General features: G+C 40.9%; 1 protein-coding gene across 1 annotated transcript in view; it reads right to left on the bottom strand.

Moving 5' to 3' along the window:
- dnah9l (dynein, axonemal, heavy polypeptide 9 like) overlaps positions 1–17,709 on the bottom strand; it is a 39,130-nt gene extending 21,421 nt beyond the window's left edge. Inside the window, exons 1-38 of the mRNA XM_087831331.1 lie at positions 17,675–17,709; positions 17,177–17,303; positions 15,431–15,736; positions 14,857–15,000; positions 14,498–14,688; positions 13,859–13,885; positions 13,464–13,659; positions 12,699–12,798; positions 12,122–12,333; positions 11,791–12,024; positions 11,460–11,627; positions 10,890–11,006; positions 10,571–10,708; positions 9,490–9,614; positions 8,788–8,983; positions 8,128–8,232; positions 7,831–8,022; positions 7,246–7,446; positions 6,783–7,118; positions 6,617–6,694; positions 6,476–6,531; positions 6,271–6,391; positions 5,998–6,167; positions 5,678–5,900; positions 5,475–5,591; positions 5,217–5,303; positions 4,936–5,094; positions 3,696–3,779; positions 3,419–3,577; positions 2,843–2,965; positions 2,452–2,574; positions 1,975–2,199; positions 1,645–1,863; positions 1,194–1,361; positions 961–1,086; positions 761–868; positions 537–668; positions 295–455 (exon numbers count right to left, since the gene is read on the bottom strand). Of these exons, the coding sequence (XP_087687457.1) occupies positions 295–455; positions 537–668; positions 761–868; positions 961–1,086; positions 1,194–1,361; positions 1,645–1,863; positions 1,975–2,199; positions 2,452–2,574; positions 2,843–2,965; positions 3,419–3,577; positions 3,696–3,779; positions 4,936–5,094; positions 5,217–5,303; positions 5,475–5,591; positions 5,678–5,900; positions 5,998–6,167; positions 6,271–6,391; positions 6,476–6,531; positions 6,617–6,694; positions 6,783–7,118; positions 7,246–7,446; positions 7,831–8,022; positions 8,128–8,232; positions 8,788–8,983; positions 9,490–9,614; positions 10,571–10,708; positions 10,890–11,006; positions 11,460–11,627; positions 11,791–12,024; positions 12,122–12,333; positions 12,699–12,798; positions 13,464–13,659; positions 13,859–13,885; positions 14,498–14,688; positions 14,857–15,000; positions 15,431–15,736; positions 17,177–17,303; positions 17,675–17,709 (5,789 nt within the window). The remainder of the gene's footprint in view (positions 1–294; positions 456–536; positions 669–760; positions 869–960; positions 1,087–1,193; positions 1,362–1,644; positions 1,864–1,974; positions 2,200–2,451; positions 2,575–2,842; positions 2,966–3,418; positions 3,578–3,695; positions 3,780–4,935; positions 5,095–5,216; positions 5,304–5,474; positions 5,592–5,677; positions 5,901–5,997; positions 6,168–6,270; positions 6,392–6,475; positions 6,532–6,616; positions 6,695–6,782; positions 7,119–7,245; positions 7,447–7,830; positions 8,023–8,127; positions 8,233–8,787; positions 8,984–9,489; positions 9,615–10,570; positions 10,709–10,889; positions 11,007–11,459; positions 11,628–11,790; positions 12,025–12,121; positions 12,334–12,698; positions 12,799–13,463; positions 13,660–13,858; positions 13,886–14,497; positions 14,689–14,856; positions 15,001–15,430; positions 15,737–17,176; positions 17,304–17,674) is intronic.
- Positions 17,710–20,228: the final 2,519 nt, after the last annotated feature.

Genomic DNA, 20,228 nt, shown 5'->3' with positions numbered 1-20,228 from the left:
ATGCAAGATTTTAGTATTTGTGCTTTATTCTGAAATAACAATTATCTCAATCTTTGCACTTACATTTTGCATTGGTGCCTACTATCACGTTCTGCACAGCTTGACTGTAGCATTAAGATGTTTAGTGCTAAAGTAAAGCAGCCTTGTTTGTAGTTGTAAAGCAAGTCTACTAATTATGCGTGCCCTTACTTATATCTAAGTCTCTCCCTTTAGAATTCAAATCATTACTAATGTATGCATTCTGTATACTTCTGCAAAGGTTTGGCTTACAGGAGAACATGTATGTGCACATACCTGTCAGTGAGTGGAGTGATAACCAGTCTGTTTGTATTCCCTAGGTATTCATAGCTAAACTGGAACTGAGCGTCACAGATATTAATGTAACAGTGTCTCATTTCTTCATCCCAGCGATGCCGTAACTGGGACAGCCACGCAAATGCCTGTCCTGATGTCACCTTGGAGACATACAACAGCATCAGGATGGTCTGCCAGCTAATGCAAAACTCATTTGAAATGATATCTAATAGTCGCAGTACCTTTTGAGTAATGAGATTGGCGACCACATCTCGAGCATGGACATCAATAGTGCAGACAGTCATAATTTTCTGTCTGTCTCCAGGGGTTAAATCGCCAAGCAGCATGTGGATTAGCGAGTTGAGCTGTGTGATCTAGAAAACCAGAATTCAGCAGACATCACTGACAAATACAATGATGCTACGATCACTTACCAGCCTAATAAAATCTTACATTATGGAAGTACCTGTTTCTTGTTGTAGTCCTTGAGAGCTGTCTCAAATCCTTCCTCCACCCTCTCAAAAGCAATGCCCACATCTGTCGCCCACCACACCTGACTACCAGTCAACCCCACCTGTTGATGGAAGGGAAACAGAGGTGTACAACAGATAGCTTGCATGTTTATAAAGTTAAAATGGTAAATCTACAGACTTTGCATGAACAGACCTGGGCTGGGTAGTCAAACAGCCACTGGTCTCGGGGTTTGTCCTCATAGGCAGCTACAGCTTCCTGTATCTCCTTTCGAACTGTACAGCGCATGGTGGTTTCTAAAGCACTTAACCAACACTCTGCCTGAATAAAAAAAATAAAAATGAATTGCATGCAATATCATATTTTTTCAAATAAAACGGTGCTGATGTACTTCCACAAACAGAAATCGCATTTTGTTTTCACAGTACCTGTCCTTCGCAGACACAGGGCTCAGAGAACGAAACATATTCTCCCTCTCGACTGTACATCCCTATCGCAACTGCCTCCCCCTCCTCCCCCCCTCCTTCAGCCCGGTCTGAGTCCTTGAAGCGAAGATCTGCTATATTGTCAAACAGCTTCAGCAAGTGTCGGGTCACCTGTAAAAAATATACATGTGTATTCAAAAGACACACAGACTATTTTTAGTTTGGTTTTATAGGCTATGATGTTAACAAAGCTCTGACGTTAACAGACCCTGATCTCTGATCAAAAATCAAAAAGAAAACAAGATTTCTTTTGCCTTTCATTATTGTGTTTTTCCTTTTTCCACTCCATAACACTGAAATATTTTTGGTATATAATGTACAAATAACCACAACGTGCTAACAATCTCTTTATAGATTCTTTCTAGAAAAACATGATTAAAATGTAATCTGTCACCTGTCTGGGCTGTGTCCCCTTAGACACAATCTCCAGTAGATCGGAGGCAGAGACAAAATAAAATCTGGGGAATGTCAGTCTCTTGGTCTCCAGGTACTCAGCAAGGGCCTTCTCACACAGAGACAGCCTCTGCTGTAAGGTTTCAAGGCTCTCCAGGAAGCCAGGCTTGTTGGTCACATCTACTACATTACTGTTCTGGACCACCTCAGTCATCAAACTCTGATTAACACAAACAAATAAATCAAAGGAAATAAAGGGAGAAATGCAAAAAGACATGCTAAAAATATGTAGCCAAGCACGGCACTATATGTAGGCAGAGGTATGATTTACCTGAAAGTCAGCGTGTATTCCCTGAAAGCGTTCAGCATCATTGGCCAGCTGGCAGCGGATGTCATGGCTGTTGGTGAAGATGCTGTTAAGATGGGCCCAGGTCCTCTGGACAGACATCCAAGATGAGATGACAAGGTCTGCCACCATCAGCTTCCTCTGCCATCCGCTTACTTCTGCCTGGAAATACTCTATGTACTTACTCATCAGGATATTCTGCAGCTGCACCTGAAAAGAAATGAAGCAGTAACTTTAAATGGCAATTTGTACAAAGAAGCCCTGATGAGCTGCTCTTGAAATTGCATGAACATTTTTTATATTCCCCATTGCCTATGCATTTATATAACTAGTCTTTGAGGAGTCAGTAATAAACCCAAGCCGTTCATACTAAAACTATATTATGGATCGCTGGGGTGTTAATATTGCATTTTGAAAGAATAAAGCAAACTGCATATCATATTCTGCAGCAGGCAGGCACACCTGGTTGTCCTCCAGCGTCTCTATCAGATTCTCATCTGCTTTGAGCAGAGGGGTTCCTGTGCTGGCATGAGTCTCATAGGACAGCGACATAATGCTCCATGTCTGGGTTATCTCTGCCAAAACCTAAAAACCAAAGACAGATAAGTTATTTCACAAAGACGCCTGTCATTTAAAGACAACCAAAAAACAAGCTAAAGTGTTTGTTAACATTGGCTCATTCCTATTTGTGTATCATTAATTGTGAGTTCAGCTTTTTTAATCTGCTCATAAATATCTGTTCTAAGAATATGATGAAAGTCTAGTGAGTGCTTAAGTAATTAAATTATCCATCCATCAATAATCCTCTACTACAAGATATATCACACAGTAATTGGTTGGTCTGGCGTCTTACCTTCTCAATGGCCATTTCTTTCACAGCCTTGTCTACTATGTTTTTAACCTCATCCTCCACACGATGAAGTTGCAATTCCAGCAGGTCCCCCAAGGTGGTGCCCTCACCCATCACAAACCTAACCTGAAGATTTAAAAACAAAAGCAGACTATGGGTGTGATCAAATTTCAGATAACTGGGTTCATCAAATCCAGAGAAGTGTCTGCAGAACATTGAGAGCACACTGCATGAAAACTACAGCCAAACGAATGGATTAACCCCCACAGAGTGGCAAGTATAATATACCATGAGTAAAACTGATGAAAAGTTACTGAACAAGAAGAGCACTTGGGGCACAGTCCTCTGCCAAGACCAAAGCGCTAACAAATTTAAAGAAAAAAAAACTGTATGAGGACCAAAATTTAATGGGCTGTTCTCTTACACATTCTCCACTCCGCCACCAAGTTTAATGAAATTTGGACTTGTAACTTTTGGGTAATCTCATTGACACACAGACAAACAAACAAAAGGAAAAATGGCACAGCAGATGGTATGAGAGACTGTGTAGCAGCAGCAGCAGCACAGATATTCCCCTACCCCAGTGGTGTTCATAAGCTGTTGCCAGTGTCTCTCCCTGACAGCTGAGTTTTGCAGCTCGTTGACAGCTCTCAGAGAAGTCAATAGGTTTTTCACTGTTGATTCAAGACCCATATAGACATCCCACACACGCACCTCCTTATCCAGCATTTTCATCTCCTTCAACAGACGACAGACATACTCACAGTTACTGAAAAGGTACTCTTGTTTCAAACATGAAACAGTTAAACTGAATCAAAGTTCAAGTATTTATCCAGAGAAGAGTGCTATACTGTACTTTAGCAAACCGCCGGAGTTCCATGTCCATCTGCTCAACGTTGATCTCTTTCCATGGAGTCTTTGTCCAATCCTCTATACTGGTCTAGGATTTGCAGGAGATTAAGTGCATCATTTGATTATTTTGCATGCAGTGACCCACTATGGAGACCCTGCCTTGTATTAAAAAAATAGCATATTTGTATTTACAGCCCCAATTCCAAAAGGCAGGATGCTGTGTAAAATGTAAATAAAGTGTTTAGAAATTATGCAACACTTTCAGAATAATGTTCCTCAACTTGAAAGAATGTTTGTTACATGGAAATCCATTTCTGTGAGTGTAGTTCACTGTGCCATCTACCAACACAGGTTAAAGCTCTATCATGCAAAGAAGAGGCCACATGTGAGCATGATCCAGAAATGCTGCTGTGATCTATTTTGAGTTTTGTGATTCATTCTTTTTGAATTAAAAGATTTTCAGGGTTTTCGTTCTGTATTAGTTAGTCGTGACTTCAGTATTTCCTAGTGCCTATGAGTTGTCATTATTTATATTTCTACTTCGTGGTTCTTGATTACGTGAGTACCCTTTTCTGTGCCTGGTCTGCCCTAGTCTCATCTACATATCGTGTCATCAGTATCTCAGTGTTTTCAACGCTTTCTGTCTCCCTGGTCTCTCTGGTCTTCCTGGGTTCTACCTGGTTTCCCAATCTCCGTTCCAAGTTAATATGTCTTCCTTCCTATTCTTCATGTTTATGCTTTCCTGTGCCCATAATCTTCTGTGTTTTATCCTTTTGTCTCCCCAGTCAGTTATGTTTCCATGTATGTTTAGCTCTGGTCCCTGCATCAAGCTCCTGTCTCTGTCTCAGTTTTGCTTCTTGTGTCTCTTTATTTAGATTCTGTTCAGCTGTGTTCACAGGTGTGTTCAATCTGCCTTAATTCCCTTCTGTCTATATACTCTCTGCATCTCTCTGTTCTTTGTCGTGTCTACCCAAATGGTGTGTAGTCTCTGTCAGTCTGTTTAGTTAGTTTGTTACAACCCCATCACTGTCCACATTATTTAGCTTTTTTATTTCTGTTTTTTGCCAGCACAATAAAAGCTGTCCACTCTCTGCCTGCCACACACCTCAGTTAATGACATGAAATGTTTTCTGTGTCCAACAGAGAATAAAATATGGATTTGTGATATTTGTAAATTTGTAAATCACTGCCTGTTTTTATTTACATATTACACACCATCCCAACTTTCTGTAGTTCAACCGTACCTTTACAAAGACGACCATATCCCATACTGCTTTGACAAGTATGATGTCAGAGCGACACTGCCGCAGCTGCTTGTATTCTGGGAAGCTGACCTCAAACAGATCAGCTGTGTCCTGCAACTTCTTCATTTCCATCTCCATCGTAGCTACGCCTCGATTACACTGCAGGCGATTTTGATGTTATTTAAATTTTCTTTAATCACACACTGTGTACTACATTTGAAAGAAGTACTGTTAAGATTTCTCCTTTAACAGACACTAAAAGAAATGTGCCCCCTGCTCACCTTATCAATAAGCTTATATGGCTCCTCCACACTGATTTTAAAGATTGACTCTGAACGAAATTGTTCTCTGAACTCATGCTGTTTGACCTAAAGTATAAAATCATAGCAAATTAAGGATTAATGCATATCTGCCTCCACCTTTTTCCATTTTACAGACACTGTGTGGGTTTCATATATAATGCAGGAAAGAAGTTTTATGTGTCAGATATTGAGCTCTTTGCCAGACTGACATCCTACCCCAATCGCACAAAGCCTCACCTCAAACCGAACACATTTCCTGCGGATAACTGAAACCTCATTTGACTGTAGCGGTGCCACCTCATGTTTGACCGTGAAGGCAATTTTTCGGACACTTTTCCACTTTTCCGGCAGCTCCTGTGTTGTGTGGGAAAGAAGCACTGATAACTGTACATATCGCCTATGATAAATGAAAAAATGTGTGTTTTTGAATTGGTTCACACTTCTAGCTGTGTGCAGACACTCTCTGGAAGCTGCTGTCCGTAGGTCTTTAGAAGTTCAGCGGTAGACTTGAGCGGTTTGAAGTGCTGTTCGTCGCTGATCTGTCTGTCTCGTATGGCCATGAGGTGTCCCATGATTTTCACAAGGCCTGCATAATCGCCATCTGACACCTTGGTAGAAAGGCCACATGCTGTGTCCTGGACAAACTGGGACAATTCCCTCACACTGTTAAATAGATAAGAAGGGAGATGAAGTGAGGTTTCAGAGGACTGGCTTTGAAAAATGTCTTTTAAATAATTATTTTGACTTTTATGTGTCTGACCTCTGGTTCACGTGGTTAAGAAGGTGCTCTTTGAACATCCAGCTCCACTTTTTAATGACATTCATCAGTGTGTGCTTGAAGGGTCTGATATCTAGCTGTAGCCAACCACAAAACACCCTTCGGTCCTCCATTTTGCTCACTCGCACATACAGAGACTCAAACAGATTGATCTGAAATAATGAATAATTCAGTTATTATTGTTGTATTGCTTTCCAAATGTGAGTGAAATAAACCAATGGTACAGCATAAATGGATCACAAATGTTGAACACACTTGTTCTTTAAAGTTGTCCAGGGTGGGTGGGTTCTTTTTTAGTTCGTAGTCGGCATACAGCTCAGCTTCCTCTGTACTTAACGCATGTCCATAAAGTAGGAACTGTCTCATAAATTCAGACCTGTGAACATATGAGACAATTAAAAAATTATTTCTGTACCTGCTAACAATAAAAACAAATCAGAAACAGCCACACACAGCTGACCTGTCATCAGTCCAGAGGTAGCGGTAGCTAGAAAATGATGCCTGGTACTCCCTGACCTGTAAATAAACACTTTCACAACTATTCGCCTGTAAACTTCATAAAATAATCTTCCATATGTGACCAGAAAAAAATGTCACTAACCTTAGCGACAGATGCACGTGCCCGTGAGCGGATTATGTGGCACATGTCTGACAAATCCTCCATTTCATTAATGTCACACTGCAAGATTGCTTATGATAAGGGTCTGTTTACATGGAAATATATGTACGTATATGTATATGCATTTATAATCTAATCTGTGTGGTACCTGGTAGTTACTCAGCTGTTTGTGACTTGCCACTCTAGGAATGAGGGAAGCCATGCTTGTAATGTTGCCCACCATCTTATCCACAATATCATAGAAGTTACCAGTGTGGCTCAAGTCTAATGAAGGGTCAAAGGTCATCTCATTGCTGTTGAGAACCAACTGGACTTCAAACAGAGGTGTAATACGCTGAGCTGCATCTGTATTGTCCATGAGGTACTGCAGAGAGCAGCGTACTGCGCTGGTGAAGCCTGCCAGGATCATCCTGTCAACATACTCAGTATAGGCCTGCCACTCACTGCTGTCAAGATCCGTCACACTGAGGAGAGACTGGTTCTCCTGAAAATTATGTGTTGAATGAAAAGTTTAAACACCAAATAAACACACACATGAATATGGGTTGTGTTAACATTTGCAATGTGTGCACAGCATCTCTCCAGCATGGAGATTAATACGATGAATATACCTGCAGTAGTTTGTGTATCTGCTCCCCTGTACTAGTAATGAGAGCATGCTGTTTGGAAACACTCTCTTCAATGTCAGCGAAAACGAGGAGAGTAGAATCACGACTCTTTCTAGTAATGAAAGCCCGGCTGCTGAATTTACCCATCAAGGCCTGGATGGCTTCCACATTAGCTTTGCTCTTCTGGACACGACTAGAAATGCTCTGGCGATGGCAAAAAAAAGGAGCAACAATTACAGGCAATAATTATGTTTCCGGCATCATGTTGCTTTTTGTTTTTCAAGTGCTTGCTGTAGAGTTGAAGCGCTCTGAGATAGGGCTATAATTAAGAAAACTAGCTTGGCCCACACACAGAGGATTCTGGGGTTTCATGCAGATAGGCGACTGCTGGCTTTTTTTAATAAATCAGCCCAAATGTTGACAGAGACAGTGCTTATTCTACTTAAAAAAGGAAAATTATTTAAATATGCTGCAAAATAGTGTCAACCAACACATTTACAGGAAAACTCACCCATTAATGCAGGCACTGCCTTGCATCTTTTTGTTTGCTATAAGTTCAATACAACATTTCCTGCACATTTTCAGTACCTGTGCCAGGTCTCGTGTACTCTGAATGTAGTCCCATAGGTCATCCTGAGCCCATGTCACTTCCCGGAGGGCCGGATTCAGCTGTCGTCTCATCCCATCCATCTCATCTTTGACCATTCCCAGCTCTACAGCTAGGATGGTGCTGTGGAGCTGGTTGTACCACTGGGTCACCAAAGTCAGCGTTTGTGTGTACTGCATAATAAAATGCATCATTAAAACCCCAACATATTTCTAAAAAACATGCTTTCTAAAGAAAGCTGTCAAGTCCAGTAAACTGCTTGAGGGTTAATGACCTACCAGGTGTAGTCTCTCTCGTTTAGAATAGAGATGAAGAGCTGCTTGGGGAATGTTTTGGGTCTTCAGCATGCCCAGATATTTCATTTCTCTTAGCACAGATGCTAACTGTGGAGAGTGACAACAAAGAAAGTACAATCTGATTTCCATAGATTATAGTGCATGATTTTGGAAAAGATATCAGTTACTTCTAAAATTTGCACCAAACACCTTCTCATATTTTATATTTATGTGTATCCATTGTTTCCTCCCATGGTGATTAATTATACTAATAAAATATACTTCATCTGTGTATCAAACTGCTGTTGCTACTTCTGGGGAATGTTTCACAAAGTGAGTTTAGTGGACAAAAATGTGGGTTTATTAACCTTGAGTTGAAGGAAATGCAGACAGAGACACTAGTTTGAATAATGATTTAGCAGAGAAAAACACTCTATGAGCTCAATTTGATACTAGCAGGTTTTCTTCACAAAACCTTGAATTTTTCTCGATCTCCCTCCCGCAGAGCTTAAAGAAGCAGTCTGACAAGTCATTTCACTTCTGAACTCATACAGTCAAAATGACTGTGACTTTTAGATTTTCACCTTTACCTCTATGGAATATCTTCCATATATCTATGGAATATCTAAAGTCTGTTCAAAAATCAATCGTCTTTGGGCTTACAGCAGGACTGAAGTTGACCTGGAAGAAGCCAGTTTCACTATCCAGTGCCAACAGTGGCTCCTTGAGGTGTGTTTCACAGATTTCTTCAAGCCCCTCGGTCCACTCTAAGAACATCTCCTCATCACGCTGGTCCAAAACCTCAAGAACGTGTTCACACCTCTGGAGGACATCTTGTGCCTCTGCACAATCCAGGGGCCTGGAAGAGAGAGACGGAGAAAGAAAGAGATAATGCAGGAAAAGAATTATACAGCAAGTGAAGTATAAGTCATGTGTATCCTGTAAACATTTGGCAGAAACAGTAAAATAAATAAATTCTTGTAATGAATATGCTAAATGCAAGAAAAAAAGTGTTTATAACGAAAATACATATTTTAGGTACACATAGTTAGTCAGATGATTAAATACAGGGTACAAGAATCTGAAATATTAGTTGCAGCTGACTGCTTAAAGCCTTGAATGTTTGATGTTGTTTTTAAATCTTTAAATAATCAATGGACACAAGATATATTTTTAAACTTTTTTCGGTTACTGCAAATTATAATAATAACATCAATGGATCTGCTGGGTTTCAAAACCCATGTATGTCAACTGAGGAAGGTAACATTTTATTGATTTAATACCCTTAGTGATTAATAACCAAGTGCTTTGCAACAAAAAATACTCTAAAATCATCCTTATTGTGTTTATTAGGTAGGTTCTTACATGTGGGGCAGCTGGCAGAGGTTACTCCTGTGAGTCAGAATCCGGCTTCGGAGCTCCTGCGACCATTTGAGGTTACCGGCCACTTGAGGCATATTCTTTCCCAGGACCGCAAAACCTGACTGCAGCTGCAACACAAGGTTTCATTCCCTTTGGGTGACAACTTAATCTTTCAAATCACTTTGAGTTAACACTCTCACATTGACGTATGTGGACCCCAGTGCCATTTGTGTCATCTCAAATCTTCTGCTGTGGCTACAATTAACATGTAATGCATGCAAACTATTTATGAAGCAGCTGTTACAGCACTGTGTTTCCACTGTAATTAACGACACTGTCCTCGCTGGGTGTAAGAGCAGTGAGCTGTGGATGTTTACATTTATATGCAAGTGTGCAAAGGCTCTGTTTACATATTTTTAATAATATTCATATTATTTAAATTAAGCTCCCAGTATACAGGAAATGTATTTATTAGCAGTGCCATTTATTTTGTGAATACCAGCTGGTGTTAACTTTATTTCTCTCACAGTGTCTTGTGTGTCACAGCACTGTGCTGGGTCCAAAAACTGAAGACACAGAACAATCCCAAATGAAATCTCATCATTTTGTTTTTCCTGTGTGTCAGACAACCTACATCGTAAACATATAAACATATAATAACTGTAAATGAAAACATGTAATAAGCGCACATGTGCTTAAACAAAGATGTCTGGTTATTTGATTTAAAAAATGCCTAATGTGCTTCAGTAAGACGGTTATTAAAAATAATAGCCAAGCATTGTAATCTTAATTACAACCCTTGTAATTTTTTTTAAAAAAAATTCAGTCTAAAATCTCTTTGGGGCAACTGAAAATCAAATTATGTATGCAGGAAAAACCCAGGTACCCAGAGACATTATAAAACTCACTGCTAAGACAAAAATGAAGTGTTTTAAATTGCTAAACTTGATCAAACAGTCAATTAATACACACATAAAACACTCATAACACACAATAACACGCGTAAAATACGGCAGCTGAATCGTGGCGTATTGTGAAGCAAATGTGTGTAAGTAATTAGGAACATAATTTCAATCTGTCTCACCCCATCTTTGTGTTGATCAAGTATAAACTGGCAGTGGCCTACTTCCTGGCTAAACATGTCCAACAGCACACTGTAATTAGGTGAAAACAGCTGGTGGATTCTGGGTCTCTCAAGCAGGGTGCCAAAAATCTTCAACAGCTAGACGGAACAACAGCAGCTTTGTGACATTTTGTACATTCAAGGCACAAAACATGTACACACCACTAGTTGAAATCCCCCAAAACAACCAAATGATGCTATTATGTTAACTTGCTAAATGTCGTACACTTGCTACTTTAAGCAAACTACTAAATGACTTTTAGAGGAGTAACCGGCCTACCTTAAAGGCTGACTTCAGGTTTTTGGAGTGCTGAAAGGCCAAATTGAGGACAGTTCCCAGCCTTTGGTCAAAATCTTTGTTCTGCTCCAAGAAACGCCTGTAGTGGTTCACAAAATCCTGAGAAGGCATTAGAGAGGAAATGATGGGTATTTTGAGAGGCTTTTGTGATTAAAAAGCTTTGATTCAATTTAAATTATTAGACAATTTCATTCCATAAAATTCCTCCTTAACTCATTTAATCAGTATTGACTGGATTAACACATACTTGAGAGAAATATATTATAACACAGATCAATTTCTGATCGAGTTCCTGTTCTGAGCCACGCTGGAAACTGTTGTAAAATATCCAGTAAATTAAATATTGATGCGCTGACTAATAATGACTCCTGCCACTCGTTCTTGTGTGTTGCTTAGCAACTACTCTGCTTTTCTACCTTTCAATTATTGTACTGCTGGGCAGAAAAATAAAATATAATTGTTATTTTTTATTATTTGCCTGTGCCAGCCAATGCCACAATTAAAGAGCAGCGTGATATTAAAAACAACGGCAACTCTCTCAGTAGCTCTCACGTCATTAGTGCAGTCCAAGGGGTCATATTTGCTCTCTCTAAGGGTCCGCCAGCGGTCATGAAACTCCTCACTCATGCTGAAGACCATCTCACTTAAGATTTTCCCTCTGGATCCACCTAATTCAATTTTCTCCAGCTTCAGAAAGTCCAGTGCTGTTGCAAAAAGTTCCTACGAGTGAAATGAGAAAAGACGGTGATGGATCAGCATCGTGGAGCTAAAGTTCAAAAATATGCATTTTCATGCAGATTTACTTGATTAAAAAAATACTCCCTCCTTTATAGGAGTGAGAGATGTCGATTTTTCAATTTTCCTGGAAAAACAAGATACAGACCTCGATCATAAGAAGCCTTTCCATGATGCAATCTGAGCGTTGAAACACAAGTTTCGCTGGAAAGTCCCACAGCTTGATGCTCTGTGAGTGTTTGTAATACTTTGGGATCTGCTCGCGGTAAGTGTGGAACAATTTCTTGAAGGTGCGCAGAACTGAGATGCTTATCTGTACTCTCTCCATCCCTTCCTCAAGCTCCATCTTAAACAACTCTTCAGGGATTAAATAGGCAAAGGCCTGTATTCAGACACAAAGTCGTTACAGAGATAAATTTTTAATTCCTCTTCCTTCGTCTCCTTTTCATCACATGTGCACAGACATGCATCACCTGTACCTTTTCAATGATCAGGTTGCAGAACTCCTGCAGGAGCACCACCATTCGCTGAGGAGTGCAGTAGTACTGGGAATGACTCCAGATGAGGCAGAGCGTGTGAAAAAGAGGAGGTAATAGTGTATCCACCTGTGGAAAACTCTTCTCCTCCAAGTTTGTAATCAGTCTCCTTAGAGGGCGTAGATACAGATCTATGTCTTCTGCTTCCAGCACGGCTGTGATAATTACATCCACAAGTATCAGTCGATAACGTGAACATAATGGGGCATTTATGGTGCTCTAAAAGGTGTGATCTCTGATTACATTTATTTAGCACCAGTGTAAACATGATAACTGCACTTCCCATGATTGTTAAATGAGCATGATGACACAGAAAATGCAATGAAAAGGCAAAATATAGGAAAAAAAGGTTCTGTTAGGGTAACAGTGCTGTAAAATTCTGGGTTCAGTAAGCATAAAGAAAAATTAATGCTTGATCTGTTTCTTAAATTAAACTAAATGGGAACTGGAGCTGTCATACTCATGACATGATGACAAAACAAATTAAAGCCCCGATGAACGAGAAGTAATGCTGATCTACCCTCATTGACTTTGACGCAGACGTCCTTGAAGGCGGAGTAGTAACTGCTCTTGACTCTTCTCAGAATCTCCATGATCTGCTCCACTTTGGTGCTGCGGATCTGGAACCAAGGATCTCATATTAACATGCACATTCAGCTCGCATCGATTTATTATTTCAAGAGTATAATAAATGTACAGGTTTTGTACTACATTGACAACTTTCGTCATTGCTGCCCTCTCTGTTCATCTGTATTGGTGGACACAGGGACACATCTCAACATTAAGCATCACATACAATGAATATTAAGTAAAATATCATTAGGTGTCAGGTTTCCTTCCTGTATATTGTGATTCCACTAGAGCACCCCAGCATGATTCACAGCTCTTTAAATGGACTGAAACAAGCTGACTCTTTAACCTTCCCCTTAAACGTCCCTTCTGGATGATCATTCTCCAGAAGTCTGCCATTGCTTGTGAGCTGTGCTGTCTGTACTTTAAAGGTGGCTGTACCTGTAGCAGATGACTATATAAAGAAATCCAGGAGGAGCTGATGTCAGCTCCTTGCAGCAATAGAAAATAACAAGTGGAAACTCACTATTCAGAGCAATCTGGAGGCTGAGCTTTGGCTCACGGGGACGACTTTTATACTTTTATATACCTCTACTGTTATTTAACTTTGGACACATTTAATAAACATTTAACATACATTACAGAAAATAAGGTTTTTTGTTCTTTTTTAACTAATGAATAACACAAGTTTTATACTTATTTTATAACGTCATACTTGTGACTGGATGCCCAGCAGGTTTTCCCTTTGAGCTGCCCAGAACTGAAGCTCCACGCTGGGGCCTGGGTGGTTTCCCTGAAGCAGCATCATACCAGAGTCTTTCTTCAGCACACTCCATATCTGTCCGGACCACTGCACAATCAGAGTTTCTATAGAGTATAACAAGCCACGGTCCAGTGGCCATCCAGTGTGGCTGAGAGGGACAGAGTGAGAGCAATCAGTCTGGATAAAAATAGAAGTGAGCTACTGAAGCTATACGTACAATACGAACGCTACAAATGAGGTACTGTATATTATTTCTCTAGGACATTGTAAATGCCAACCAGCGTTTACCAGTGCCTTTACGCACTAGTTCTTTTTAAAGGTTATGCCATGTTACATTATTCAATTACCTCTTACTCCATACATTCTTCAAAAGTCTGACAATAGCCAAGTATGTAAACCCTCACTCTTCACTATTAAGCTAATATCAGAAATAAAACGAGTTACTGTAGGGCTTTTGCGCTAACTTGCCTAATGACTTAACTCCACTGCTTAAACTTTGTCAGACATAGCTGCTTAGCTGACGCTCCTGTGTTGAAGGCGTTTTCCAAGTTCCTCAAGGTCTCAAGGTAAACTTTAGCTAACATGAAAGAAAAACATTCCGCCACTGTGCAGCAATTTGTCTAAACTTGACTCAGGGAGAAAACAAATATGACAGCTGACCCTGCTTTTTCACTTTCTGAATCCCGTCTTTTGTCTTGTTTCTTGTAAAACACAAGGACGCCCACTTTTCTTGTAATATGTCTGACAAACGGAACATTTCCATCGACGAACTTGACCAGAAAACAGCCTGTTTACCAAATGCTCCCCATGCCCCGCCCCTTTCCATCCTGAAATAAGGGCGGCAAATGAAACGTTTTACAATTATAAATTATAATTAAAAATAACCGAATAATTCGGAGACACCATTCAAAGCCACCGCAACACGTTAAAAATCCCCAACATTCTCAGCTGTAATTTGGTTGTCTGTGTATTGTGACACCACCGACCTTAGCACAATGTCCTGAGGTCGTGCCCTCTCCACGTACAGGGGTAGGGGCAGCAGTGTTCGCCCCTCGGCTCGGCCTCTCAGAGTGACCACCTTGCTCCTCAGCTTCTCCAGGTGCCTGTGGATGTCATCAGACACAACCCTCGGCCAGGACTCGTGGTTGAGACCGTTGGATAGCACACACACCAGCACCTGTATGAAGAGGTGTTCATAAGGTAGCTATACACGCACACAAATTACACAAAGACACACACACAGAACTTACCAGAAAAACTGTAAACCAGAAAACTTTGTATCCACAGTCAACATATATGAAATTGTGCACTTGTAGACATCCTACACCTGAACACACTACCCAACCTCAGATATGACAACAGGCAGGTGCTCCATTGGGTATCCAGGTACTTCTCCCAGCTTGAACTGGTGCCTGAATCCTTCTCGGGAAATTCTCTTCACGCCCTTCTTTAGGACACACAGCAGCTTGGTCTTCCATGGCGGGGACGACTTCACAGATGAAAAAACAGTGGGAATGCTTTCAAGAACATTGAAAGCACTAGAAATAAGTAGCGACTTATTTCAGAAAAATGTGTTTATTAGATGGAGTGCAGATTACAAATCCAGGAGTTTCTGTTAAACACCTGTGTACCTGTATGCCAGCTTTTTTGTCACGTATACAAACTAAATTCACTAAAGATTGTTAAAATATGTGTATCATAACTGTTCCTCTTATCTTTACCTCAGAGATGTTAGTATAAACAGTTTATGCTCTATTAAATATTTATTCAAGACTGATTTTAGAATTTTATATACCTACCAAAGTGACTCTGGGTGGGGAGATGAAAACAACATTTATAAAAGCAGCTGCCTGAATTTTTCATCACTTTTATCTGTATACATATACATTTATCATTGTCCTTCTGTGCATTTATCTTACTTGAGCATCCCCTGCATGCAGTGTCCCTCCAGGTCCGGTGAAGAGCAGCAGCCTGTTAGTCCAGATGTGGTCCAGAAAATCCAGTATAATCTTCTGGTTCTCATCAGCACCAATGAAGCGGTTCCACTTATCTGTCTTCACTCTCAGCACATAGAAGGCCTGCTCCCGAAGGAAGTCCACTCTCTCATCTGACAAAACCACCCCGGCTTTGAGAGTTGGCTCCTGGGAGGCACGCACTCCCCCAGCCCCTCCGCTGCCTAAACCTCCACTGCTGCTTCTCATGCTGGTGGCTTCAGCCATGAAGCTCTTGGCGGGCAGGAAGGACACAAAAATGTGTAGAGGAATGTGAAATAAGAAAAGAGTATCTCCTACAGTGAGGTAACAGGTATGTACTTACCAGTCCTTCTTGTCAAATATCTATAATAACCTATGAAGCTATAAACAGGTATTTTCCAGCACATAACATGGATGAGCTCTTTCTACTCAACAAACTTTTCCTTCTCTCTTCTCCAGCTATGAAAAGTGATACACTTCTTGAAGGGCAGGTGACGAACCACTACAGACTGCCTTCATTAACCTGAATGGAGGTGGCCATTTATGTAGCCTGTGTGCCCTGCAATCCTATCCTGTAACCTGAGCCTTCAGAGGAGGCCCAACTGCAACAACTACTCCAGTGCAGGTAATGTTTCACTTTAATATACATATATGTTGACGTGTGATGAGCTTAATATTATTAAGAAACTCAAATGATGTAATTTATATTATAGGTGTGTCTTAGGGAAACAAAACATACTGTACAGCTTTCCCTAAAGAGTTTCTTATTCTAATAATAAAGCAAAATACAGAGCAAAATATCCATTCGACTAATTTATCAAAAGCTTTGTTTATGTCCTCTTCATCTAACCTTTGCAATGTGTATCATTGCCACCTGGGGGCAGTTTGGTACAGTGCTTCTGACAGCATCCTTCTTTCTGTAATCCAAAGTGACCCTAGCCATGACATCCTATTATATATGTTATGCAATTTGTGTAAAAATGTGGAAAAATGGGACATTTCTCTAACTGTGTTACTTAAAATACCACAGCAATGATTACCCTTTTAAAGATCCTGCAATTTCTGAGTTTAACATTAATACAAAGATGTAATCATATCCCAATTTCAAATGAGCTGACTGGAGAGTCTGACATTTCAGTGCGGTGCTAACCTTATAGGTACTTATGGCAATGTAATGTCCACCAATAGATGACACAAGCGTTCTTTGAACAGAAGGCTGGTTGAAAAGATATAATGAAGTTTAATTAATATTTTACTTTAATTACTTTTTTTTTCATGGTATATGCATATGACACATGGAGGTTTATATCTCTATTTTTCAAAAGTGTGTTTTTAACAGCCAATAATCCACTGCTCTCCAAAGGAATTTGTCCTTTCTGTAATCTGTTATTCCACGTCTCACTGTGTTTGTGTGAGTAAAACCATGTGTGTGCTTTCATGTATGGGCTTTCACACGCTCATTTTATATGTGCAGCTTGAATGAATGTCCTTGTTACAAGTGAAGGTGACGTTTTTGTTGGTATTAATGTATGTATGTGTGATTGAATGTGTAGGGGTTGTGTGTGTGTGTGTCTGTATATGCCAAGCCAGTGCCGAAGGCTAGTGAGGGTGTCCCTTAGGTCTCTCCACACACTGTATCTAAGCCCATTTGAGCCGGCTGACAGCAGGAGCATGACTGCCCATCTCTCTGACCTCATGCCCAATGTCAGCTCTTCTCTGCAGGGTTGGAGGGGATGGAGGCCAGAAAAAGAGATCTTTGGGCAATAAGGGAGAGGGAACCAACGGAGAGACAAAGGAGGAAAAAAGGGTGTATGGCGGGCTGGAGAATGAGGAGAGGCAGTAAGCACACAGAATACAAATGAAAGCGAGAATGGAGGGATGAAGGAGTAGAAGAGCACAACAGCAGAAAAGAGATACGCACTTAGGGATAAATATTAAAGTGTACTACTGAACACTGCTGAGCAATCTAAACTGGAAGGGTAAGACCACATGGAAGAAGTATCCCCAGGCAATATTTAATCTCCGTGCTCTTGACTGTAACTGAAATATCACCTGTGAGTGGATGTAACATTAGTCTCCAGTGTAGCGTAAGAAAGCAGCTAAATTCTTTCCTTTTTAAATCTCTGAGCAATGTAGTTTTAACCTGAAGCATCTCCCCCATTTCTTTTTTTCCCTCCGCTGTTTCTGTACCTCTTTTCATTGCTCTCCCCATTTGTCGTTGCCATGGCTACGTGTTGCTTGACAATCAGGCTGCCGTTCTTGAGCTTCAGCTGGGCTCACTCTCTGCCTCGCTTCTCAACCGCTCCTTCTACTCCTGTCCTCATCACGCTTTTCCCTGTCCTCACCCAGGAGGAAATTACATGTAGATGAGCTCGAGGTTTGTGTATCTTTCAGTCACGCGCATCCACACACACACACACACACACACACACACACACACACACACACACACACAAACACACGCACTTAGAAAATGATGACCATCATCTCCTCGGGCACTGTAGGAGTCTCAGACAACTGCACTTTGGTACTACTCACCGTGGCTTTTTTCATTTTGCATTTTAGTCTCTGGGCAAAATCGACGGATTCATTTCAGAAGCAGTCGGACTCAGGGGAGGCTGAGAAATGTATGAAAGAGGAGGCTCGAGATGAGAAAAAAGGAAGACGTGAACTCAGTGAGAAGGAAGTCATTGGGAGAGAAACTGAGACAGTGACAGAGATGGCTAATGCGTACACTGTCAGACATACACACATATGTAATGACCATTTTGAAGCTTTCCTCCTGTTGCTGGCTGTCTACCCATGAAACCCCACCACGGATGGCGCTTGCCATGTATGGTTTGTGTGTGTCCAGATGGTGCTGACCAGATGTCCCTCCCAGGGTAGATGAAGTAAATGGAGCGATTACAGTAATGACCGGCACGCACATCTGTCTCATACCTCTGCATGGCTTCCAGCTCTTTTCGACACACACACATGCACGCACAGGCGAAGACACACAAAAGCACTACTTACGAGAATCAGCCAACTCTATAATGATGTATACCGTTATACTGTAGAATTTGGTTTTTCTTTTCTTTTATTAATTTAAGCAGCCTTTTGACACCTCAAGCACCCTAAAAAGAGAGTAAGTCTGGGTGAAATGTAGCTGCTCTTGTCAAGGTTACTTTGCTTACTCCTTCTGAGCTCTTCAGCCTAACCCTATGTTACAAGCTCGCTCAACTCTGCAACTTCAATATTGTCACTTTCATCACTCCAATGCAACCCACTTCAAAAACTGCCCCCTGTTTCGCGCCTGTGTTTTTTTTTTCCAAATGTCTTTGGTGTTTTCGTCATATCTGAAATGAGTCAAGAGAAGAGGACAATTCGGACGAGCCAGCAGGGGCAGATGGTCTCTTTGTAGTTAGAAGAAAAGGCAGAGTGTCACCAGCAAGCGCTTCCTTATCAGAACCTTTCTTTGTTCTGCAAAGGTCTTTCTCCTCTGTCTGGACTCAGTGATATTTGAGAGGCAGGTGCGTGTACACAGAAAGGGGTTAGAGAGCATGGCCAATCTCCCATTGTATGTGTGTGTGTGTGTATATTTAAGCCCTGAGCTTGCGCTCCTCTGAGTATATCAAGTGTGAGCATGTGCAGATGCTCGTGGTTTTTTTTGCTTTTAGTTCTGGGGGAACCCAGCACCTTGTGTCCAGAAACGCTGAGTCCATGCTGACCACTTCCAGGATATTGTTCACCAAGTCAACACTGTGAAAGAGAACACCTTTATTTTGCTGGCAAAGTGCTGCAGTGTCCCATCCAAAATCTGCACATACAGTATTTTCTGCATTTAAAAAAACCCCCCAAAAAAACCCCAAACAGCATTGTTCTGTGTTAGAAAAGGGAGGTTTTATTTTAGAGCGATTTCACCTGCGGGTACTCTCAGGAGACTCATTAAGCTTTGCTGAAACAAAGAGATGCACTTGAATTTAAAGTTATGGTAACTTCGCCAAGTGGGAGGGGATGGCGTTGGGTTCCACGCATGCTAAAATCCTGCAGATGGGGCTGTTTCTCTATGAGGCGCGGCAGAAATTTCCCTGGATTGTCTAAGCTAAATATCCACCATGTCTTATCTTCTTGTTGCTTGTGGCTACTCATATAATGCTATTGATATGAAGCATATAATCCTATGCTTCATATCAATAGCTGATTTACATTTGGCAAGTGCACTGCATGCCTATATCCAGCACAGATTCGAGCTATGACACACACACTGACCGCTCCCTTGGTGTTTGCCTTGGAGAAAAAGTATTGCTTGTATTGATTTATCATCATCTGCGCACCTCAGAGATATTAAGACCATAAAACAATAATAGAAGAATGAAATACACCTGGGTAACCTCTCGGCAAATACAAATGACAAGACTCCAGACTGCAGTGGGGATTACATTTAAGAGTACAAATTTCTGGAAAGATGATGAAAGAAGGAGAAGTAAAATTTCTATTTCTTACTGTTACTTTAATGTTTACCAGGATGACAATAGTAAAGCTTTTAAGCGCAGTTGTTCTACGTTAAGACATGTGCTTTATTTAAAAAAACTGTCCTGCTGTGCAATTAAATAAAGAGTAATGGCATAATGTAGCCTATATCTTTTTCATGCTCAGTGGTTTAGCCAAATGAGGTGAAAGGAGAAGAGCGTTTCCATGGTTCCATTAAAATATATCTGAGGACAAAGCAGGGAGCTGAACATACTGATGCACCAACTGCAGC

The sequence above is a fragment of the Neolamprologus brichardi genome, chromosome 18 (assembly GCF_056152115.1).
Source record: "Neolamprologus brichardi isolate AB-2024 chromosome 18, ASM5615211v1, whole genome shotgun sequence".
Classification (NCBI taxonomy): domain Eukaryota; kingdom Metazoa; phylum Chordata; class Actinopteri; order Cichliformes; family Cichlidae; genus Neolamprologus; species Neolamprologus brichardi.
Note: the sequence above shows the minus strand (reverse complement) of the source record. Positions and strands in the feature narration are given on the sequence as shown.